At 37.2% G+C, this 26,287-nt stretch overlaps 1 protein-coding gene across 2 annotated transcripts in view; it reads left to right on the top strand.

Moving 5' to 3' along the window:
- The window catches only part of Plxdc2 (plexin domain containing 2), a 411,297-nt gene that overhangs the window by 325,734 nt on the left and 59,276 nt on the right, over nt 1–26,287 (top strand). The window contains exon 10 of one of the 2 annotated variants that reach the window (XM_052156655.1): nt 20,410–20,470. In XM_052156655.1, the coding sequence (XP_052012615.1) occupies nt 20,410–20,470 (61 nt within the window). Of the gene's footprint in view, nt 1–20,409; nt 20,477–26,287 lie in introns of both variants that reach the window. The other variant, XM_052156654.1, reaches the window with a different exon arrangement.

The raw sequence follows: 26,287 nt of genomic DNA, 5'->3' as shown, positions 1-26,287 counted from the left end.
TTCTCTCTTTTTTTGTGACAACTCATGGTCAAGGGGAAACTTTTCATTCTCTCCATGAATCACATCGCTGACTATAACAATTTCTAAATACTGGCTCTCTTAAAAGTACAGTTTATATTCCTAATGTGATGCCTTGTGATCCCCTGAGAAGACCTCAGTATTGCCCTGTGCCCCAGTCGGAATTAATCTATCCCTTTTCTGCACTCTAGTAACATGTAAATTTATTTTACTATTGTTCAGATTTTCTTTGGCTGCTCCTTTTCCTGCTACACTGCAAAGAGCACCGGGAGATGGTTTGAAGGGTAGAAATGCCATACACATAGATAGTTTAAAGTCACCTACAGTGATTACATTTTGCTTTATGTCGATTCAGTATCATAAGCTTCCTGAAAACCTTTCCTCCTGCTAAAGTCTACCAGTTTGACGGTCTCCGTTGATCTTCACAATTACATGAAAAGGTGTTAGGACCCTTGTTTTATAAACAAAGTAAATAGTAATTAATGAGTTTGAACCTAGGTTACAAAAAAGCCATGGATAGAGCAAGAGATTTGGTTTTTTTTTAATTAAGAATAGAGTGAACATTTGTAGAGATGAAGATGCATAAAAATTAGTATTACAATTTTAACAAATAAGGAGTTTCCAAGTGTGTACACAGGCTATACAGGCAATCCGAACCTGAGGACTATGCCCACACATAGTCTCTTGAGAAAGTGCTCTTAGCCCACTGACACTAATTACCATCTAAAACATACTGAGATGATTGATAATTAGAAAGTGTTTTGAAGAACCCAGAATTGACATTTTAACTATAGTTAAGATTATGTTCGTGCAGAATGTAGTGTTGGCAAGATAAAAGTTTTCATGAAAAATGATAATCACAAATGAAACAAAATAATAAAAATAGCACATAGAATTCTCATGGGGAATAAACAGAAGATTGGAAATAATCAATTCAAAACACGTGGTGCATCAAAAAGGTATATAGGAACTTCATTGTGTGGGGAGGGTTATGACGAGTGATCTTCGCTGTGTCTCATTTTATCAGAGTGTGAATCATCAAGATACTCCTGCCTCTACCTCATAAACTGAAGCATGTTGTATGTGCAAAGAGGCAGTATGTGGAGGACTGAAAGTAATATACACAGTTTGGTTTTTACTACATGATCATGGACCTGAGTTATCCAGGCTCATAAGGAGATCAAGAATGTATGTATATTCAGAGGTAGTATTCATAGGACATTTTGTTATCAAAGTTCATTGAAATTGAGAGCCTTTGCACATAAGAGGATGATACACTGTGAAGGAAGAGCATCAGAACTGGCTCAGCCCTAATCAAAAAGCTGGAGTCTCCAGGACAAGCCTGTCCTCTCTCCATCCAGCCATTTTCTCCTGTCTCTCTCAGAGCTGGAATGTTTTCCCAATAAGTTATGTGGTCATCCCACACAAAATGCCATTCTGACAGTCTTCCACTTCTTCCTGTTTTTTGAGTTTGCCACGTTGGATACCCTATAATGTTTCAATACATTTCTCTCCCATAATGGAATTCCTATGAAAGAGACTGTATGGGCAGATTGCTTTCTGACCCTTTATGAAGAACAGTTTCCAAAAAAAAAAAAAATGAAGGGTGCATGTTTAATCAATATGTCAGGTTTTGAAGGGCTTGATGAAATATGCAGTGGTGACATAGGCATGGAGGGAAAAGGCGTCCTCCGGGAATGTGAGGAGGATGGGGAAGAGAAGCTAAGAGAATGAATGTAATATATTTGAATACGATGTCTGTCTAGAAGACAGTTTGTGGTAAAGGAGAGCAAATAAGAACAAAGTGTTATAGAATGCCATAATGAAACTCAGGATAGTGTGTGTTGGTTTGCTAGCTTAAAACAACAATAAAAAGATGAAGGAAAAGTGCCCAGATATGAATGCTTATGCTAACACAAAGTGGCATTTACTATTTTATGAAGTAGAAAATTGCTTCACATTCCAACTCTTAAATTAAATTAAAAAATTTAATTTTGCTGTCTTTAATAAGACAGTACATCGATAAACATGAACTACATAAAAACCTATATAGAGTTAGCATTAATAATTTGATACTTTATATGCCCAAGAAGTTTGATGCAGTATAAAAGTTTGCAGTATGGAAGAACACACTCTTCTATGAGCAAAATTCATCCTAAAATTAGAAGGAATTTAGTAGTGTGTTGTGGGCCATCTGTCTGCTAAGAATCTTCTTGTGTCCACAAAGAAAGCTTCTAAGCTTTTAGGTGAGTCTGCAGATGGATAATGAACAGATCAGAATAAAATTGGTAAAAGAAAACAGAACATTCTATAGTCCCCTGAATAATCTACTACTATATAATACTATGCAGCCTACCACTCTTTCGATAATGCTACTAAAATTACACATCAAGGTCCTTAGGAAACATGTAGGGGTAAAGTGTTTGCTGTGTGCCATGCTCCATGAGGACCAGAGTGAAAATCCCTAGACCTGTACAAAAGCTGGGCAGGTGTGGACTTGCCTGTCCACTTAGGGTCTGGAGGCAGAGGCAGGAGCAAGTTCTCCTGAGAACTTGTTCTCTGGAGCAAATTTGAACTTTGAACTCTGGACTCACCAAGAGATCCTGCTTCAGAAAATAGAATGACCAGGAAAGGCACCCGACATCAATTTTAAACTTAATATGTGCACTTACATGTATGTGAGTTAACACACATGGAAACATACATACACATGACAGTGCATACAATATGTACATATATTTATGCAAAATACAAATAAAGAAAAATTATACCTCCTTACTTTGCAGCAAGAACTCAAACTCAAGACCTTGTATATGCTAAACAAGCATTTGCTCCTGAAGGACATCCAAATCCCCACCATCTTTCTTTCTAAGCAGTGGAAGTACAACTTGAAATACAAGAGATAAATTGATTTTATATACATATAAACACAAAAATACATGCACCATAATATGTAAAATTGTTATGTATCAAACTATATAATTCAAAGTTCTCAGACATGACACTTTTTAATAAGGGGAAACCCTTGGTAACACAGCAGTAATTTCTATTAAGTCTTAGTAGAAAAATGTTTCCATAAAATTTAATGTACTTATTTTAAGAATAATATTTCTTTAAAATTTTAAAGTTGAAATTAAATTGGCCCCATGAGTGGGAGGTAAAGAAATTTGATCCAAATGAATTACTGATATTGAACAAAAATATTTCTATATTGAAAGGTTAGTGTAACTGAATATTACTTGTCATATATATATTTATAAAAAAATATTTTAACTTAACAGGAATATGAGAAAAGTTATTTCAGATAATAATCTCTTAAGGCATATAAAATTGAAGTTCTAAACGAGTGTCTTTCAGAAATATCTATTAGTATTGTATTTATAAGTTTCCTTCAGTATCATTATTATTATTGAGGGCCTTTCCAGAAATATCCAAATAGCCATCAGTATTGTATTTATTAATTGTCTTCATTACCATTATTATTATCATTTTCATTATTATTAGTGTGTGAGCGTGAGTGTGTGTGAGTGTGTGAGTGTGTGTGTGTATGAGTGTGTGTGTGAGTGTGTGTGTGTGTGAGTGTGTGTGTGTGAGTGTGTGTGAGTGTGTGTGTGTGTATGAGTATGTGTGTGTGTTGTGTATGTGTGTGTGAGTGTGTGTGTGTGTACGAGTGTGTGTGTGTGTGAGTGTGTGTGTGTATGTGTGTGTGTATGTTGTGTATGTGAAGCGAGTAGATGTCACAGGACAACTTCAGGAGTCTTCTCTCCTTCCACTCTGGGTTTCAGAGCTGAACTCAGATCATCTCTCGGCTTTAGGAGTAAGTGCCTTTGTCCATGCAGGCACCTCACCAACACAAGATCTTAAATTCTGTAGTGATTATAATTTACATGGTTATGATTATCTGCTTTGACGCACAGCAACTTGGTGGAGCATAAAGAAAGAATCCATTGGTTTCTCTTGTTCCCTGACTGATAACATATGTCAAATGAGCTCATATTGCTTGTCCAAAAGATTTAATGACACTATAAAATATAATGATAAGGAGCCTGTACTAATTAATGAGCAAAGTGTCCAAAAGAATCAACAACATGGCTATCAAGCTCATTTTTCTTAAGTAGGAGGAACACTTAGAAAGTGGAATTCCAGACACCACTAGATTGTCTTGAGTACAGCCTGGGGGACGCTCAGAGCCAAGCCTTCTTGCCTTAGCTCCTTTTATTAGCTCCCAAATACTGACATCTCTAACAAAATATAACCTGAACTCTGGCAGTGAACGAAAGTCAGTGATAAATTCATGCTTTTCTGGGGAAAAAAAAAACCTTCCATAGCTACATAGTCATTTCTGAAGACCCAAGCCAGCTAGGATTCCCAGTGTTCTGTGCTCTAGAAATCGAAGGATAGGCAGAGGACAATTAATGCCTGTTTTCTGGCAGGGGAAAATGGTAGTGGTTTCTAGTATCTCCTGATAGTTTTTCCCTGCATTGTTTATGGATCCAAATAGATTATGAGAATCGGAACATCCCACCTGCAACCATTTTTCTGTCCATTTCAATGTCCTAATTAGACTTCCCTAACTGTACAATAGTAAATTAGGATGAAGGCTGCCCCACCCTTTGAGGAGGGACAGGCTGAGAGTGAATTGAGGCAGACATTATTGGTGCTCCCAAGGAAGGTAGACAGCCTGAGAGCAGACACAATTGCTGAGTCAAAATTTATAGGCGAGAAGAGTGTTTTATGAGGCACAGAAAAATTATACTCCCCAGATTTTGCATTCCTTTTTCAGAGCCATGGGCATGACACATGCCATTCTCTGCTCTTGTCTGCCCTGCTCCGTTCACTCAGTCAGAGTGGTGTGCAGCTTACCGTGGGACATTTGGATTGAAGTCAGCAATGTTTAAGAATGAATGTCTGAAATAGAATACTGAAACTTCCAGAAGTAGTCTGTGATCCTCAGTGGCCTACAGCCAAGGGGTTCTAATCTGTCTCCTTTCTTAAAGACTCGCTGCTTCTTTCTGTTCAATCATAATAGCAAAGTTGGTCCTATCAAGAACATTTTTGGTTCTAGAAGAACGTGCTCACCCAACAGTGAGGATTTCTTCTCTTAGTTCTGGTACTATGGCTTTTCTGACTAAGGAGGCTGAATTCTTAGTCAGGTCTTGCATTACATTGTGTGGCTTTCCTTATGGATAGTATTACAGAATTTTTGGCAGGCGTATTTAAAGGAGAGTAAAAGTAGTAACTCGCATATTCATTGTACAGCTACTATGCCAAGCACTAAACGAGTGCTTCACCTACATTGTCTCATGTATTCCTCATAAGCTTTGTTTTCACAAAACCACACCTCCCTGGTTAACTGTTAATGGTCAGTGATCACTGGAACTTGCAAAGAATAAAACAAAAACAAAAAAAAATCCATGATCCTAGGTTTGCAAAGAAATTTTAAGATGCATTCTTTTATTTCATATGTATAAGTGTCTTGCATGTATGACAGAACACAGTGTGCATAAAATGCCTGTATAGGCCAATGAAGAAAATTGGATCCCCTGGAACTTGAGATACAGATCATTTTTAGCTACCACATGGGTTCTGGGAACCAAACCCAGGATGTCTAACAAGAACAATAAGTGCTCTTAAGCATAGAGTCATTTATCCAGTCCCTCATTTATGCAAATTTAAAACTCCAATTCATCCCATTAAATAGTGCAGCCTTGAGATTTTGCAATACTCAGATGAGAATGATGGTGGAGAGTACTGGCGGTGAGAATTCTATAATGGACAACTATTGATTGGAGTCGACATCAGGACTTAACACACCTTCGGGCAGATGTCAGTGACCTCCACTATTTCCATCTCTTCTCTCTGTGAGAGTCAAACAGAATGAGGCAGCCTTCCCACTGCATGTGAAAACTGATCATTATTAATTCATGGTTTCTAGCTCAAAAGGCTTTTGATACTCGATATTGGAAGGATAAACTATGCAACATCGGATATTTTTCTATATTAATATTCTCTACTAATACAATATTTTGATCTTGATATCCTATGTTAATAGGATGCTTTTTCTTTTTTGCTATTTTTATTCGATATGTTTTTATTTACATTTTATTTCAAATTATTTCCCCTTTTCTGGCTAATAGGATCTTTTATACTGTACTTCATTTCTTCATGCTATGCTAGCATGCCACTGCCAAGCAGAATTCTATACAATGTGTATTTAGTCAAGTAGAAAAATAGCAATATTCTTTTTAACATATATTCTATAATTCATATCATTTATCCTCAACTCTACAAGAATGATAGTTTTATTTAGGTAAAATACAATAATAAGTATTATTATTATTATCTTTCTTTTGTAAAGTAGAAATATGTATTATTTGGGATGGGGAGAGAATTCAGCTAAGAACGTTCTTTTTGGCAAGCACAAGGACCTGAGTTTAATCTCCTAAACCCATGTAAAAATATCATACATGCTAGCACACAGCTGTCATCCTAGAACTGAGATAGCAGAGACAGGTGAATCCCTGAGCTCCCTGACCTAGCCAAGTAGGCTGTTTGACAGGTTTTAGCCTGTTGAGTTTCCATGTCTCAAAACCCAAAATAAACAGCTCCAGAGGAGCAATATCTATGGTTGTCCTCTGACCTGCACTTCTATGTGCACACCTATATGTGTATATCTAGAAACACATGTAAATATTATGTAAAAAAAATTACTTACGTGGGTATAGTTTGAAGAAATATAATAAAACTTATAAATGAGATCAAATTATTTCTCAATAAATAAACTTCAGCTTCTGGTTATCATTAACCCATGAAAAGCTATGAGAGTTCCTTCCAAATTGAAAATATTCCACAAATTAAGTTTCAGATTGCTAAAACACCTTTCGAGAGTCGGCTTACTCGAAAAATCACATTTTAGATAAATGACCAAAGAAATATTTTCTTCCTAATGTTGAAATAACCAACTTAATTATAAATGGTAATTGCAACTTAAATTTTATGTTCATATTTCTAATTTAAAAAGTCTCATCAGATAATAAATGTCCTGTCTTCCACCTGTATGCCGTGACCCTGAATATGGGCTGGAGTGGAGTGAAGGATGTTTTGTGATCAGGAGACATTCTTCCTGGAAGAGCAAGTTAGGCGTTCTTATAGAATATGAGAGTAGTATGTTGTGTACTTCAGAGCTGAAGGGAAGCAGCAAATGGTCCAGATGTTAGAGACCCCTTCTCAGAGGCAGCTAACGGAAGAAAATGGAAAGCATCATCGAAAACATCCTTTATTATATTGGAGGAATGTTTTAAAGTTTAAGTCTCATCTAAGTTCCACCAAATACCTTAATGCAATCCCAGAAATTATTATTTCTGAAGATAACTATATTGACAGCTGCTCAATGGCCTTAATTGTTTGGTCTGATTTGGTAATAGTAATTCTTGAGATTCAAAAGTAAGAAATATGTAATTTTTATTTCATTAATACAATAGCTTATACTTCACATTAGACTTAAAAAGTATACCATATTTTTGTACATTTAATTCTCATGGATGCTTAAGGTTGTTTCTGACTCTCTCTCTCTCTCTCTCTCATATGTGTTTGTGTACAAGTGTGTATGTGTGTACAAGTATGGGTGGGTGTTTCTGTCATGTGTACATATGCATATGGAAGGCAGAAGGCAATTTCAATGTACTTTGTTTGAAGCAGGATCTTGTATTGGCCGGAAATGCTGCCAAGTGACCTAGACTAGCTAGCCAGGGCTATTCAGAAATCCCCTCTTCTCTACCTCTGGAATCACCATGACTGAAGCTGTAGGCATGTGCTTCCATACAGAGCATATCACATGGGTTCTGGGAATTCAACTCAAATCACAAAGCTTGAGAGTTAAGAGCTGTGAAGACCGAAGTGCTTCCTCATTCTTAAGTTAATTACTATTTATTAAAGTTAATTACTATTTATTATCATTACTTTCCCAACTTTCCAGCAACATAATACATGCCTTTCCTTGCTTGGAAGAGGATTAGTTTTATTTTTCCAATGATTAGTCTTCATGTGGTACAGCTGGTGTTGCTTGTTTGTTTGCTTGTTTAACAGCCCAGCTTTGAGTTGATATATTTTACTTTTGTTCTCTTGTAAAAACAGGACCCCAAGACATGAAGCAATCAATGACTGAGTGTTCCAAATATTGATATTCTTGGATTCTATTTTCTCCTTACCTTTATAAATCAGTACCAATTTACATAGTTTGGCAGTACTAAAGGCTGTTTTATCTTGTTTTTTACCAAAACATTCCATTTTCCTCAATATATATATATAGATAGTTCATTTATTTATTAGCTTTGAATTTTCATACCTCAGTAGTTAAAATTCAAAGCCAACTAAAAACTAAAATTAAAGCATAGTCAAATAATAATTTCATCACATGACTACAAATATTGTTTTCTATAAGTCATGCAATTTATGTGACAGGCATGGTGACTCATGTGTATAACCACAGCACTTGGGAAAGCCAGGGTGGAATGATCACAAGTTTAAGCCCAACTTGTAATACAGAAGCAAAAATTTGCTTCCAAAGAAGTAAAGAGAGGAAATATTTAAATAAGTACAAATTGTTGGTACCAAAGATCATTTGGTATCTTGAAAGATAAGGGAAAGTTTTAGAGGAAAGAACAACATGTTTTTGCTAAGTAAAAATTATTATCCAGCTGAAGTAGAATACTAATTAAATGTTCCAATATATATTAATTCTCAATATAAAATATACTGTTGCAGCTTCAATGGCATTCTCATTAAAACAGGGAATAAACCAAGACTGTGATACCTGATACTATGTGACATTTCTAGTTAATCTACAGTGAAAAAATACATAAACAAGAGATATGATTATTAGAAAGAGAAACAAGCTGTAATTTGTAAGTAAAGGGCACATTTATTAAACAATTACACAAATCACTAGCTCTCTGGATCATAAATAGCCATTGAGACTATGCAACCCTAAAACTTAACTAAAAGCAAAACTAGACAAAATAGCCTCTGACAAACTTGATGTGTATAATCTTCATAAAGGAATCACTAGACCTTTGATGAGGTGCTTAGACTAGCCCTTTAATACTCTGTAATGTCTGGAAAGCTAGAATATATTAAGACTTCAATTATTTCCACATCAGTTCTGTGAAATGCGCATGGAGGCTATTATTTGAAACATCAGAGGGTGATTATAAAAATAACAGCACAGAAGAAATGAAACTGTCCAAGAAAAGCATTGAAAATAATATCATTATTAGACATGTGAGTACTAGACAAGCTCTGTACATGGCATGTCTTATTTATTTTAAAGAAATATATGCTTTCTAGGCAGTGGTGGCACATGCCTTTAATCCCAGCACTTGGGAGGCAGAGGCAGGTGGATCTCTGAGTTCAAGGCCAGCCTGGTCTACAGAGTGAATTCCAGGACAGCCAGAGCTACACAGAGAAACCCTGTCTGAAAACAAAACAAAACAAAACAAAACACAAAACAAAAGAAATATATGCTTTTAAAATGCTGATCTCAATTCCTGGTATATAGCAGAATAAACTCAATTATAGACAAATAAATTATACAGAGGAATTAAACATTGAGATATTCAGTATAGAAAATTGTATATTGCTCTATGGAATTAGTGTTTTATATTAAAAAACAAATGTTAAAGTTAACAAATATTAAAGTCCTGGTTCATATCAATACAAAAATGATTGAATAAACTGGGTAAAGTATTAGATGTGTATGTAATCATGTGCCATATCACAATTTACCTAAATTTTAAGGGGTACACTATGTATTTATAGTGGTAGAATTTCATGGAGAGTTTAGTTGAGTACTTGTGTATACCTAGGTCAGTTCCCAAAACTGAAAAACAAATAAAACACAGTTTAAAATAGATACAATGATCAAAATATTTCCACCTACACTTGAAATAATTTTATGAAGTAATATAATGAAGTGTAACCTGTTAATAACAATTATTTCTTAAGAGATTGTTATATCATGAAAATAATGCCTTCATTGTTATATGAGGGAAAAGTGAAGTTATTATTAAGATGCATTAAACACTAAGTACAAGATTAACTATGTTAGGACTAGGACATATTCACTCGTATCTTCTCTGTAAATTTGTTTTGTTTTGTTGTTTTGTTTTGACAGGGCCTCACGATGTATATAGCTCTAGCTGTCTCAGACCTCTCTGTGCAGACCAGGCTGTTCTAGAAATCACAAGAACCCTTCTGCCTCTGCTTCCCAAGTACAGAGACTAAGGGCAGGCACCACCACACCCTTGCCCTTTCCTGTAAATTTTTAATGAAATGGCTATTTAAAAGAGTTCATGGAATGCTTATGCAGTCATACATATCATTTACATTTTCAAGCGCTTATTTAACAATGTTTTTAAATGTAGGTTCTCAGTTGAGAACAGGGATCGACAGGGCATCAACTGCTCAGTAGATTGCAACATTAAAAGGGAAGAAAGACGAGTATGAAATAGAAAGCATGTCTACGTGTCATGAAATTTGCTGAACAAAAAAAAAATTAGAAGAAAAATGGATAAAAATCTAGCTTGAGAATATACACAGAAACTTGATTTAAAAATATATTTTTCCTGATATTTAATTAACAGTTTGAATACCTCTCTTTTGGAAATCATAGGTGTGCATGCAACAGGTTTATGTGAGGTGTCTTCTTCAATATCTCCCTTTAGAAACAGGGACTGTTTTTGCTAGACTGACTTAGCAACGAGATCTGAAGATCTGCCTGTCTCTGACCCCATCCTCTTTGAAGTATAATCTTTGACAGATTTCTGATGGTCCATACCTTACATTTGTAACACGCTCACATGCAATTGAATACCTACCTTAAATCCATTAAGAAATTCTCATATTCTCTCTCTCTCTCTCTCTCTCTCTCTCTCTCTCTCTCTCTCTCTCTCTGTCTGTCTTTCTCTCTCTCCTCCCTGCCCTCCTCCCAGTTTAAAAAGAATGGAGAAACAAAAAGTAAAATCAGTACCCAAGCAAGGAGCTTAGATTTATAAAATTATGAAAACACCATGTGTTGTAATGAAGAATCCTTGCAGAAAATGCATGGCCAAGCTTGTATCATTTATCCATTATGCAGCTGTTTCATCAGGAAGAAGCAGGACATGTGAGTCCAGCAGAGAGTAGGGGAACATGTCACAATTATTATCAAAAATAATATTACAATCTTTCTCTCAGTATTTTAATAGATCTTCACTATTTTCTAATGAATACATATTTTGTTCTTGTATGCATCTTAATCAGTACTTAAACATTTTAATGATGCCATGAAACAAATAATTACATATAGAGCCTAAACCAAATAAATAATCCCAATTCCATTGATGTAAACATGCTAGAAGTTAACAGGGGTGCGCCATTTGTAATTGCTTTGCCTAATCTGGAATCGGTCGATTGCTGCATGAAAACTGGCTGTGTTTCTGGGCATCATTATCTGAAGCACGTTTCAATCTGCTCTCACCTGTTCATTCTTCTCTCAGGGCCCCGGAAATCACATACGAGACCATGCTGCTGACATGGCTTTTAACTGGAATGGTTTCTGAAAGGATTGACCTAATACACCTATAAGTTTGAGTGTTGGCCCATTCTTTGCATTAATTCTTGATGGCTGTGAAACTCAAAAGAGTTTAGTCCTCAGGAGGTAACACATGGGAACAAGAAATCCAGCATGAAAATTCAACTGTGAAAAATCTTTTTGTTTTTTTGTTTTGGAAAATCATATATAAGGCTTTGGAAAAGGATGAGGTAGCGAGAAGAGACAGGAAGAGGAATAGAGGGGCTGAATATGGCCACAGCACATTGAACCCATGTATGAAAATGAAAATCTGTTTAAAAAACAGATTTTGTGTGTGTGTATGTGTTGTGTGTGTGTGTGATGTATGTGATGTTTGTGTGTGATGTGTATGTGTGATGTGTGTGTTATGTTTGTGTTGTGTGAGGTGTGTGATGTTTGTGTGTGATGTGTGTGTGTGTGTGTCTTGCTCAGGTCTTCAGTATTTAGTAACTCTAATATATATTTGCCAAATGTAACAGCATCAGGAGCTTTCATCCTCCAACTCTGCTGTGAGCAGCGTCTACATTCCCTCTGTCCTACAGTCACCTTGATTTACCTGTTTTACGTTGTTTTACTTATGAAGTAACTAACCTCATATGAGTTTATGTCAGAAGCAAAATCACTGCGGTTTACCAAGACAGATAAAATACTTTAGCTTCTGTAAATCTATGCATTAATAGTTGATTTCTACCAATGCTATAGCCTCCCCTTGCAAAAAGTAATCCTATGTCTGAAACTACTTTTAAGTGAGACCAACAGGAAGTGTCATGAGGTTTGTGCTTTGATCTCCCGATTTGAGGGATGCTGCAAGCCAGAGAACATTGTTTTCTGGGTGGCCTTGCTAGTTCCTTCAGCATGGCTCCGAAGGAACATTTAGACAACACCCCATTAATACTGAGGGAAAGGGGGTGGGGGTTTAAAATATGGCCCTCTAGCCTCTCTGAACAAGGCAGCAATAAAAGTGAAGTAACCTAGAAATATCAACACAGGGAACAGTTACTTAAGTTTCATTAAAATGAGTATTAAAAGAATATTTTCAAAACTGAAATACTATTTCCAAATAGTAAAGAAAAATTGGGCCCATTTGCAAGAGCAACTTTGATGTCTCTCACAAAAGTCTAAGATGTTAATTCCCCCATGTGACAAGAATTTTACTCTATGAACTATGTACTACATAAAAATGCATTGCACATGCATGTGATTCATGAGGTAATTCTTACATACTTTGATCGATGTTGCCTGTGAGAAGTTCTCTTCTATGCATAGTTGTCTGCTTTCCCGCTTGCCTAACACATAGATATTAACTTGGATGTTAAAAACAGCATTTTCTAGATCATTACCACACACTTTACACCTTTTGCTTTTTATGATCACTTCATGCCTCCCATTTGTTTTATTGATGAGTAAGTGAACTCAGAAAAGAAAAATAACAAAATTCCAATCAGATGTAATGAACAATACTGGGATATTTCTTGCACAAAATGCAACTATAATTAATAGGATAGTGTATATTTTTAGATAGGAATGAACGTACACTTAAAATGTCTTAAATACAAAACATATTTGAGGTGATAAATAAATATGTTACCAGAGACTACCACACCCAGGGATCCATCCCATATACAGACACTATTATGGATGCCCACAATACTTGCTGACCAGAGCCAGATATAGCTGTCACATGGGAGGCTCTGCTAGTGTATGACAAATACAGGGGTGGGGGGAACTCTCAGACAGCCATTAAAGTGAGCACAGGGTCCCCAATGGAGGCTCTAGAGAAAGGACCCAAGGAGCTGAAGGAGTTTGCATCACCATGGGAAGAACAACAATATGAGCCACACAGAACTCCCAGAGCTCCCAGGGACAAAATCATCGACCAAAGAGTACACATGCAGTTACCCATGGCTCCAGACATGCAGGCAGCAGAGGATGGCCTTGCTAGACACCAAAGGGAGGAGAGGCCCTTGGTCCTGGAAAGACTTGATTCCATAGTGTAGAGGATACCAGGACAGGGAAGTAGGAGAGGGCTGATTGGGAAAGGGGAGATGGCTCATGGCATTTTCGGGGGAAGAGGGAACCAGGAAAGGGAACATTTGAAATGTAAATAAAGAATATATCTAATAAAAAGATAAATATGTTAATTAATTTAACTGAATCATTCTATATTATGTCACCTCTTCATTTTGAATGTATAATACATAGTATACAGTAAGATGGATGGATGGATAGATAGATAGAGATAGAAATATAGTTTGTATGTGTATATATGTGAGCAGACACAGGTACATATGAATACCTGTTTTATGACAAACATTTGGAATATCTTAATTGCTTTTAGTACCTAAGTAATACCTTAGAAGTGGGCATGCAGAAAAACTGGCAAGTGAAGAAAAACATATTTCAGTTCTCAAATTCAATAGAATCAGTTTTTTACCATTTTCTTTTTTTAAAATATTTTTATTTTCTATATTCTTTGTTTACATTACAAATGATTTCCCCCCCCCCATATGTCCCATAAACCTTCTTCTCTCCATCCATTCTCCAATCACCTCCCTCCTTTTTCTCTGTCCTTATATTCCCCTCCAATGCTAGATCAATCCTTTCCAGGATCAGTACCCTCTCCATATTTCTTCATGGGAGTCATTTGTTATGCGATTTGTGCCTTGGGTATTCAGGGATTCTAGGCTAATTAATATCCACTTATCAGAGATTGCATTCCATGTGTACTCTTTTGTGATTGGGTTACCTCACTTAAGATGATATTTTCCAGATCAAACCATTTGCCTAAAAATTTTGTGAATTCATTGTTTCTGATTGCTGAGTAGTATTCCATTGTGTAAATATACCACATTTTCTGTATCCATTCCTCCTTTGAGGGGCACCTGGGTTCTTTCCAGCTTCTGGCAATTATAAATAAGGCTGCTATGAACATAATGGAGCATGTGTCTTTATTGCATGCCGGGGAATCCTTTGGGTATATGCCCAGGAGAGGTATAGCAGGGTCCTCCTGAAGTGTCATGTCCAGTTTTCTGAGGAACCGCCAGAATGATTTCCAAAGTGGTACCATCTTATAGCAGTGGAGGAGTGTTCCTCTTTCTCCACATCCTCCCAACACCTGCTGTCTCCTGAGTTTTTGACCTTAGCCATTCTGACTGGTGTAAGGTGAAATCTCAGGGTTGTTTTGATTTGCATTTCCCTAATGACTAATGATGTTGAGCACTTCTTAAGGTGCCTCTCAGCTATCCAAATTTCTGCAGGTGAAAATTCTTTGTTTAGATCTGTAACCCATTTTTTAATAGGGTTATTTGGTTCCCTGGTTATTTGTCAATTCTTGATCTTAGAGCATAAACTATTGGTGATCTGTTCAGGAACTTTTCCCCTGTTCCCATGTCCTCAAGGGTCTTCCCCAGTTTCTTTTCTATTAGTTTCAGTGTGTCTGGTTTTACATGTAGGTCCTTGATCCACTTGGAGTGAAGTTTAGTACATGGAGATAAGAATGAATCAATTCACATTCTTATGCATGCTGACCTCCAATTGAACCAGAACCATTTGTTGAAAAGGCTATCTTTTTTTCCACTGGATGTTTACATCTCCTTTGTCGAAGATCAAGTGACCATAGGAGTGTGGATTCATTTCTGGATCTTCAATTCTATTCCATTGGTCCACTTGTCTGTCACTGTGCCAATACCATGCAGTTTTTAACACTATTGTTCTGTAGTATTGCTTGAAGTCAGGGATACTGATTCCCCCAGAATTTCTTTTGTTGTTGAGAATAGTTTTAGCTATCCTGGGTTTTTTGTTATTCCAGATGAATTTGAGAATTGCTTTTTCTAACTCTGTGAGGAACTGAGTTGGGATTTTGATGGGGATTGCATTGAATCTATAGATTGCTTTTGGCAAGATGGCCATTTTAACTATATTAATCCTGCCAATCCACGAGCATGGCAGATTTTTCCATTTTCTGAGGTCTTCTTCGATTTCCTTCTTCAGAGACCTGAAGTTCTTGTCATATAGATCTTTCACTGGTTTGGTTAGAGTCACACCAAGATACTTTATATTGTTTGTGGCTATTGTGAAGGGTGTCATTTCCCTAATTTCTTTCTCAGCCTGCTTATCCGTTGAGTATAGAAAGGCAACTGATTTGCTTGAGTTGATTTTATAACCAGCCACTTTGCTGAAGTTGTTTATCAGCTGTAGGAGTTCTCTGGTGGAGGTTTTTGGATCATTTAAGTAGACTATCATGTCATCTGCAAATAGTGGTAATTTGACTTCTTCCTTTCCCATTTGTATCCCCTTGACCCCCTTATGTTGTCTAATTGCTCTAGCTAGAACTTCAAGTACTATATTGAAAAGATATGGAGAGAGAGGACAGCCTTGTTTAGTCCCTGATTTTAGTGGGATTGCTTCATGTTTCTCTCCAAGAGAAATTTTTGTATGGAGAAATGACTCAGTGGTCAGGAGTCCTTGCTGCTCTTGGACAGGACCAAAGTTCTGTTGCCAGCATCAAAGTCAGGAAGCTCAGAATTCCTTTCAACTCCAGCTCCAGCTCTAGCTCTAGGGAGATTTGACACCTCTGACCTCCATGGACACTTACAACCCCCCCCACACACACACACACATACGCATAAAATAAATCTGTTTTTTTCTTAAGAGAGAGAGAGAGAGAGAGAGAGAGAGAGAGAGAGATGAAATCATGCCTAAGAACAAAGTTGTAATTTAAGTACCCTATTTTAGTCATGTTTTCTCAAATGCCTTATAGACTAAACTCAAACACACCCAGTTATAACATAAATTCTTGCACATGATATCAAGGCAAGGAGGAGGATTGGCTGATGGTGCTCATGGGTGACAGATGTCTTTCTGAGTAGAGAGAAGGCTTTATTTCAGATTTATTAATTGGGTTATTAATTGAGTTGTGATGAAAACCAGCAACACCCACCAAAAGCAAGCACCTTGCTTCTGATGGCCATGATGAGCTCGCACAAGGATGGGTTGTAACCTCCAGGAAAGCAGTGGTTTCTTAAGGCCAGTGTGTTAAGAGTCATGAAGGAAGAAACTCGGTCACAAGGAACAGTACTGAGCTCCAGCTGCCAGAGAATCCTTCTCAATTCATTCCATTAGCTGGCATAGCAGATTAACACTGGTCAAAGACTATCAAATAAAGATAAGTCATGCCAGGGTCACTTTGAGTGAGTGTACTGAGGAGGAGTTAGAAGCATCTCAGGAGAAATGGGAAAGTATTCCCCAAATTGATTTGTTTTTAATTTTCATGGTGTTTAGAAATAATATAAATGTATGTATCCCACATGCCCTTATACCCAAGAGATATTTTAAATTATTTATTTAGACTAGTGAATTAAAATTATACCAAAAAAGAAAACCTCATTTATACTTATTTTCCATGTAGGTTTATGTCTGTGTCTGCATATATATTATGAATGTGCAAGTACATGTGTGCATTTTTGCATACATGAATGTACTGGCTAAGAGGTTGGTGTTTAATGTCTTCTTTAATCATTCTTTTACTTTTGAAACCTGACATAATAGATTCAACTGGACTAGGTAGTCACTAGGCCGTAGAGATTGTTTTCAGCATCTGATTTACAGCTTTTCAATGATCACATAGCAAACCAACAATCAAAAAAATGAATTCCAATTTTTCATAATACAATAGAACATTTTTAAAGAAGGAAACAAAAATATTCATAAGACAAACTCTAGCTCATGCCCTTTATTTTCATTGTTTTCTCCAGCTGTCCATAGGCCAGTATAACCCAGTCTCTCCCAATCTAACACTGTTTTCCATTAGAGTCAGGTATCTTGACACAGGTCCTCATGCTTGATTGGAAAGCCCTTAGTCCACTGAGCCATCTCCTGGCCCTAGTTGTGCCCATTTTCAAAAAAAATCTTCCTTGCTTTGTCATTCTCTGTCCTCCCGTCCTCCATAAACCACAGAAAAATTACTAGGAAATGAATTGTGAATAAATAAACAAGCGAGTTCCTTAATTGACTTCACATAGAACTTAATTTCACACAATATAACTCCAGGATTGTTTAATAAATCAAAGAAAGTGTGTGTTCTGAATTTTCCGTGGTAATTTTAACAAATGTCGAGATTAACTTTCCTAAGATACTATCTAGTGGCACAGTTGGTACTGATACACTATAAAATCAGTATATCTCAGTAATACTTTTAAGCTAGAGGACATGAAACAAGCTATATTTTAAAATTATCGATTCTGTGTGATTACTATCGATCAATTGACTCAATTGATTTCTTTTACTTTGATCAGTTACTCAATCAAAGTAATCATTTTTGCGTAAAATGTTGGTATATTCACACCTACAAAATGTATCAACACATTCTTTAATATTTAAATAAATTTGAGAGATGAAAGGAAGAGACAGCCTTCACCTCACCAGCCCAGAAATCTCACTGGCACCACATACCATGGTGTCATTGAGCAAGAAAGACAGCTGCAACCACCTACAGGTTTCCAGTATCAGCATGCCTAGACTCACATGGATGCTACACCACCCTGGAGCTTTTTCAATGCACGTGGTTGGGATAACACAGCCAGAATTTAATGGATCAGTCTCTCAATGGGTCAGTCTGGGGGGAATGATAAATATAGTCTGTCTTGTTGACAAGAATGTTGTTTTCACATTCCATTTGAATTATGGTATGCTCTTTCAGGCAGTGCTTTGTCTCTGGTGAGGATTCTTAGAAAAAAATAAAGCCATCAAGTGAACTCATTGCAAAACACATGAGGAGCAAAAGAAAGTTGCAAATTAAAACCATAAGAACTGTGAGAAATATTAAATAAGAATGGGATGATATATTCATTTTGTTAAGTAAATAAATTCCTATTAGATTAAAATATACCACCACATTCATAACTATAAATATATATTCAATTATTAAAATTAAGGGGAAGTATAAACATTACTAATACCAATTGACTGTCAAAACTAATTTGAATTTCTATACAAAACAGATAGTATAAGTCAGATGTATTAGCTATACAACATTCTGACTTAAATTTAAAACAAACTCAATCAAAATTAACTATTTGATTAACTATATGAATAAATGGGACTGTGTAGATGACTTAGTGGGTAAGAACACTTGCTGCACAACCTTAAGGGTCTGTGTTCAAATCCCCCCAAATCTTAACAAATGCTAGGTGTACTCCATATGCACCTGTAACCCTAGTTGGAGATAGAGTTTACTGAGGTTTAATGGCCACCAGACTAGTTACAGGTTCAGTGCTAAACTTTTTTTGAAGGGAATAAGACACAGAGTGATAGAAGTGGCCGTTTGATATCCTCCTCTGGCCCCTGCGTTCCCAGGCTCCCACAAGCACATATGGGTGTATACCACATATATATTCCACATACACATACATGCAAAAAATATAAAATTCATCACGGCACTTAGAAAACTGTCAGGGCATGCTCTAGGTTGAAACTGCCAGACCATGAAGATAAATGTGATGTAAAGGATAGATAAAATAGACAGAAAAGGTATTCCAGTTAAAAGAAAGACTATGACCAAGATCTTACTGACCCAGTACTTGCCAAGTCAGATCTTTTTGGCATGATCTAATCATATATAACTGAAAATTTCCCCAAAGCCCACTCAAGCTCACTGGAGGGACTTGCATGGCTCAGAAAAGCTGTTATGCTCGAAGTTGCCATTTATTGTAGGGTGGAAAATTAATTAAAAGAGAGACTGGGATGAGATTCATAGGACATAGCCCAGTAGATCTGTGAGACTAGGCTCTAGCTTCCAGCTGTCCTTTTTTGGCAACAAGGTGTTGTCAACCAAGGAGCTCCTAGTGCTTTGAGGTCTAGGGTTCTCACTGAGGATCAGTCTTACAGGAATGGAATATGCCTGACAATAACCTTTGTAACTCAGGTCCAAGTTCTTCAGAAGTCAACTTATTCACAATGGACCAGGAATCTATCCTGGAATAAACTCTGATATCTAAAATAAGTCATGTTGTCAGTATAGTCTATCCTGTACAGCCCAAGAGTTAAGGTCACACTTCTTTCAAACAGGTTATTCCAGGGTTTAAAGCAGTGGTTCTTGACCTGTGGGGTTGTGGCTGCTTTTGGGGACCAATGACCCTTTCACAGATGTCCTGAATATCGTATATTTACATTATGATTCATAACAGAGTCAAACTTGCAGTTATGAAGTAGCAACAAAAAATAATGTTTGGTTGCGGGGATCACCACAACATACAGAACTGTATTAAAGGGTCACAGCATTAGGAAGGTTGAGGACCACTGGTTTGAAGATTATCCCCTGGAAGTTGTTTGAAGAGATTTTGAAATTCCCGAGTTTACTATACAATCAAGAATTTATAAGATGGGGATATATAAATGAGAGAACAGGAAATCTTTATAAAATGGTGACTACAAATAATTTGTATGCTTTTATTTTAGTGGTTGAGTAGGAAAATTAGGGAAAGAAAACCAACATATAACAGTGATTTGTTTATTTGTTATGGGATTATGTCAGCGTTCTGCAGTGTGTTTAGCCTCAATGGAGTGATGCATTGCTATATAGGATGCTGACTGTGGAAGCATGAATGAGTGATGTCACCCTATAGCTGGGTCACTGTCTCCAGTACTCAGTTCATCAGAAGAAAGTCAATGTAGTTCTATACTACTGAAAGATCTGAGAATTGTCTGTTTACCAGTCTTTTCCTTTCTGTTCCTCCCTTTACATGGTGTGCATCCTCTCTTTGACTACAATGGGGTCTTCTTTGAAGATGTTCCAGTGGATTTGATCGCCATCGGCAGGACTGGGTGGATAGTGGATGCCCAGAAGAGGTACAGGTGTGCTCTTTTGTAAATCACTGGGACCAATTTGACATAATGTATGACATTATAATCTAATTACAATGGTAGCTAATTTAGTTATTTAAAAAATTAAGAGACTTAAATTGAATAGGTGTTACACATTAGAATAAATTGCATGCATGTATTACTTTAGTTTATTCTTTCCCATTCTCTGAAGGGAGGAAGTAGGGATGAGGGGATGTGGGGCTGGAGTGTGCAGGAGAGCTCACAGCATTATACACCTGGCTAGGGAACTGGAGATCTGGGATCTGAACTTGTATGTGCAAAAGACAGATTTCCTAATTATTTGCTCTTTTTGTCATTAAAGTGCTCATTGTTCTTTTTTTAATCTTAAATAGCAACATAATGGTAGGAGGGAAAGATCGATTGCAGTGAACTGGTATAACCTACTGAGAAGTGGTATAAGATATGGAAATCCGATTATCAATTTTACACGAAAAAGCAACTATAACCTATTTACAGTTTTCCTGACACTTATTGCCCATTATTTCAGTATCACCTGAATTTTACAATGTTTACTAATTGTTCCTTTCCCCTCTTAGATTTAAGTAGTTGTATGAATGTATGAGCACCACATGAATGTATGCTATGCCAACAGTGACCGGAAGAGGGCAACAGGCCTGTCTCTTAGGAAATGGAGTTATAGAGAATAGTGAGATACTTGGTATGGGTGTGGGGATCCAATCTCCAGCTTTCTTCAAGAGTGGTATGTCCCCTAACCGTACCCCCTCCCGCACCAAGCCACCTCTCTAGAAACCTCCATTCTTAAGTTTTTGAGCATACATTTTAATGGCAATTAACACTGACACAAATTTTCTCATCCAGTGAGTCTAGTCAAGTCACAGTGATACCACACTAACAGCTAGGAATATCTTTAGTTAGTAATAGGTTTGTGAAAATACATTTGAGATTAGATGACTCATAAAAATCTTGAGAAATACCTCTTAAAGAACATTCTAGGGCTAAGAATGGACCTCAGAGATATAGCAGTTGCCTTGCATGTGAGACCTTCAGTCAAATTCCAGTATTAGTAAATAAAATTTAAGGTAAATAAATAAAAAAGGAACATTCTTAAAAGTAAACAGGGATGTGTAACCCTAGCATACGTGAGGATTATGAATTTGAAACTAGCCTGAGTTGCAGAGTGAAACTGTCAAAAATCCAACCAACTAGCCAATGTTGTTAAACTTTAGTTCAGTATTAATACAGAAGATGTAATCTGATTTTTGACATTGACTCAGGTAATTAGACTATTTTGTAGGAATCACCTATCTCAATTATCTGAAACCCCTGTTTCAGAGAAGGGCAGAGAAACAGAGACAGGAGACACAAAGAAGGAGGCCAAGACCAACTTTGTTTAAGGCCACCAAAACCTGTATTTTCTCAGGGAACTTATACAGGCAGGGAAGAAATAAGGCAAGTGGGATTCTTCACGTAGCCAAGGTGAATCTCTGGCAGCTGTAAGATGTTTCCTTCTTCTGGGAGGGCACAGTGACCATTGACTACCCGATCTCTCCAAGGTCTGTAGCTGAGGAGAAGTCAAAACCTAAGCCTATCTTTAAAATAAACTCTAAAACTCCACCAGAGAACTCCTACAGCTGATAAACAACTTCAGCAAAGTGGCAGGTTATAAAATCAACTCAAGCAAATCAGTTGCCTTCTTATACTCAAAGGATAAGCAGGCTGAGAAAGAAGTTAGGGAAATGACACCCTTCACAATAGCCAAAAACAATATAAAGTAACTTGTTGTGATTCTGACCAAACAAGTGAACGATCTGTATGACAAGAACTTCTCTGAAGTCTCTGAAGAAGTCTCTGAAGAAGGAAATGGAAGAAGACGTCAGAAAATGGAAAAATCTGCCATGCTCGTGGATTGGCAGGATTAATATAGTTAAAATGGCCATCTTGCCAAAAGCAATATACAGATTCAATGCTATCCCCATGAAAATCCCAACTCAGTTCTTCACGGAGCTGGAAAAAGCAATTCTCAAATTTATCTGGAATAACAAAAAATCCAGGATAGCTAAAACTATTCTCAGCAGTAAAAGAACTTCTGGGGGTATTAGTATCCCAGACCTCAAGCAATACTACAGAGCAATAGTGTTAAAAACTGCATGGTATTGGCACAGGGACAGGCAAGTGGACCAATGGAATAGAATTGAAGACCCAGAAATGAATCCGCACACCTATGGTCACATGATCTTTGACAAAGGAGTTGAAAACATCCAGTGGAAAAAAGATAGCCTTTTCAACAAATGGTGCTGGCTCAATTGGAGGTCAACATGCAGGAGAATGTGAATTGATTCATTCTTATCTTCTTGTACTAAGCTCAACTCCAAGAGGATCAAGGACCTCCACATAAATTCAGACACACTGAAACTAATAGAAAAGAAACTGGGGAAAACCCTTGAGGACATAGGCACAGGGGAAAAGTTCCTGAACAGAACACCAATAGCTTATGCTCTAAGATCAAGAATTGACAAATGGGATCTCATAAAATTACAAAGTTTCTGTAAGGCAAAGGACACTGTCAAAAGGACAAAATGGCAACCAACAAATTGTGAAAAGATCTTCACCAACCCTACATCTGATAGAGGGCTAATATCCAATATATACAAAGAACTCAAGAAGTTAGACCCCACGGAACCAAATAACCCTATTAAAAACTGGGGTACATACCTAAACAAAGAATTTTCGCCTGAAGAAATTCGCATGGCCAAGAAGCACCTTAAGAAATGCTCAACATCACTAGCCATTAGGGAAATGCAGATCAAAACAACCCTGAGATTTCACCTCACACCAATCAGAATGGCTAAGGTTAAAAACTCAGGAGACAGCAGGTGTTGGTGAGGATGGAAGGAACACTCCTTCACTGCTGGTAGGATTGTAATATGGTACAACCACTCTGGAAATCAGTCTGGCGGTTCCTAAGAAAACTGGGCATGACACTTCCGGAGGACCCTGCTATACCTCTCCTGGGCATATACCCAGAGGATTCCCCAGCATTCAATAAGGACACATGCTCCACTCTGTTTGTAGCAGCCTTATTTATAATAGCCAGAAGCTACAAAGAACCCAGATATCCCTCAATAGAGGAATGGATACAGAAAATGTGGTATATATACACAATGGAGTACTATTCAGCAATTAAAAACAATGAATTCATGAATTTTTTAGGCAAATGGATGGAACTGGAAAATATCATCCTAAGCAAGGTAACGCAATCACAAAAGAATACACATGGAATGCAATCATTGATAAGTTGATATTAATTAGCCCTGAAGCTCTGAATACTGAAGATACAATTAACATATCAAATGATTCCCATGAAGAAGGAAGAAGAGGGCCCTAATCCTGAAAAGGCTTGATCTGGCATTGTAGGAGAATACCAGGACAGAGAAAAGGGAGGGGGAAAGACAAGAGAATGGATGGAGAGAAGAGGACTTATGGAACATATGGGGGGGGGGGGTACTGGGAAAGGGGAAGGCTTTTAGAATGTAAACAAAGAATATAGAAAATAAACTAAAAAATAAATAAATAAAATAAACTCTAAACATAAAGTAAGGTTTGGCTCCTGGCAAGTTCCAAAAAGGAAAAAAAAAGGCACATTGATAAGTGCGTGATTGTGCTTTTAGATTCTTGTATTTGTCCTTGTTTTAATCGGTGTTTCTATCACTGCAGTGAAACACAATGACCAAAGAGCATCTGGGGGAAGAAAGGGCTTATTAGGCATATACTTCTCTGTTAATCAGTGAAGGAACTCAGGACAGGAATTCCAACAGGGCTGAAACATGGAAGCAGGAGCTGATGCTAAAGCCATGGGGAGGTGCTACTTACCCACCCCCAACCATGACTTCCTCAGCATGCTTTCTTACAGAGCCCCAAATCACCAACCTATGAATGGCACCACTCACAATGGGCTGGATCCTTCCCCATCAATCCCAATTTTTTATATATATTCTTTATTTACATTTCAAATGATTTCCCCTTTCTGGTTCCCCCCTCCCTGAAAGTCCCATAAGCCCTCTCCTCTCCCCTATTCCCCAAACAACCTCCTCCTGTTTCCCTGTCCTGGTATTCCAGTACATTGCTGCATTGAGCCTTTCCAGGACCAGTGGCCTCTCCTTCCTTCTTCTTGGGCATCATTTGATATGTAAATTGATATGTCTTGGATATTCCGAGCTTCTGCACTAATATCCACTTATCAGTGAGTGCATACCATGTGTGTTCTTTTGTGATTGGGTTACCTCACTTAAGATGATATTTTCCAGTTCCACCCATTTGCCTAGAATTTCACGAATTCATTGTTTTTAATAGATGAGTAGTTTTCCAGAGTGTAAATATGCCATATTTTCTGTATTCATTAAGTTTCTGTAAGGCAAAAGGCACTGTCAATAGGACAAAGTGGCAACCAACAAATTGGGGAAAGATTTTTACCATCCCTACATCTGACAGAGGGCTAATATCCAATATATACAAAGAACTCAAGATGTTAGACTCCAAAAAGCCAAATAACCCTATTAAAAAATGGGGTACAGAGCTAAACAAAGAAGTTTCACCTGAGGAATATTGAATGGCTGAGAACCACCTAAAGAAATGTTCAACATCATTAGTCATCAGAGAAATGCAAATCCAAACAACCCTGAGATTTCACTTCACACCAGTCAGAATGGCTAAGATAGAAAACTCAGGAGAAAACAGGTGATGGAGAGGATGTGGAGAAAGAGGAACACTGCTCCAAGGCTTCAATGGGTTGAAAGCTGGTACAACCATTCAGGAAATTAGTCTGGCGTTTCCTCAGAAAACTGGGCATGATACTATTAGAGGACCCTGCTATACCACTCCTGGGCATATACCCAGAGGATACCCCAGCATGTAATAAGGACACATGCTCCACTATGTTCATATCAGCCCTATTTATAATAGCTGGAAGCTAGAAAGAATCCCAATTTTAAAAATGCCTTACAGCTGCATCTCATGGAGGCATTTTTCCAGTTGAGGTTCCCTCCTTTCAGATAACTCTAGTTTGTGTGTCAAGTTGACATAAACTAGCCAACAGGCTCATGTAAGCACAGTTTTCTCAAAAGATACTTGAAATGAATATTCATAATTGTGTAAAGATCCAGAATGTGATCCAGACATTTTAGTTTTCGTGCTCCAGAGTATTCTCCCTGTTAACTACACAAAGCAGGGAGAAGTCTCCCGAGTACATTGATAGATAATTCCCTGTGCTCTGCGGACTGTGATGGCATTAAAGAAGGTCAGAATCTAATGCATTCTGTAATAAACCATGTTTCCTGTTGTTTGTAATTAAATTATTCACATCACTAGCCTTGTGGTAAGCAATCCTTTCCCTGCAGGTATGTAAACAAGTTCATCAGCTCCGGTCCATTTTCCTTCCATACGATGAGGGTTCAGTGTTCTCTCAGGTATAGGATGCAGAGCTTCAGAAAGGAAAAAACCACAGCCAAAGAAATGAACCCAGATACATGGGAAACCAACAGTGTTTTCCAGTGATGAATCAAGTCTTAGAAGTTGTGCTCTTAAAAGGGGCACACAGCATACTACAACAGGGACAAACATATTCTTGGTCATGTATAGTTCTGATGCTTAAAGTTCACAGTAGTAATGGTGTATACTCATATTCATGTTGTACTTCAAAATTAAGGCAGGCTTATTAAAAAGTTACATATTTAAAAAACAAAAGGAAATCTAAAATATTTTCATAGTTCTCACTTCCATTAAACCAACTAATTCTTCTACCACCATTAGCACCACCATCACAAT

This window comes from Apodemus sylvaticus, chromosome 14, assembly GCF_947179515.1.
Source record: "Apodemus sylvaticus chromosome 14, mApoSyl1.1, whole genome shotgun sequence".
NCBI classification, from domain to species: Eukaryota; Metazoa; Chordata; class Mammalia; order Rodentia; family Muridae; genus Apodemus; species Apodemus sylvaticus.
This window is presented reverse-complemented; position numbering and strand designations above follow the sequence as displayed.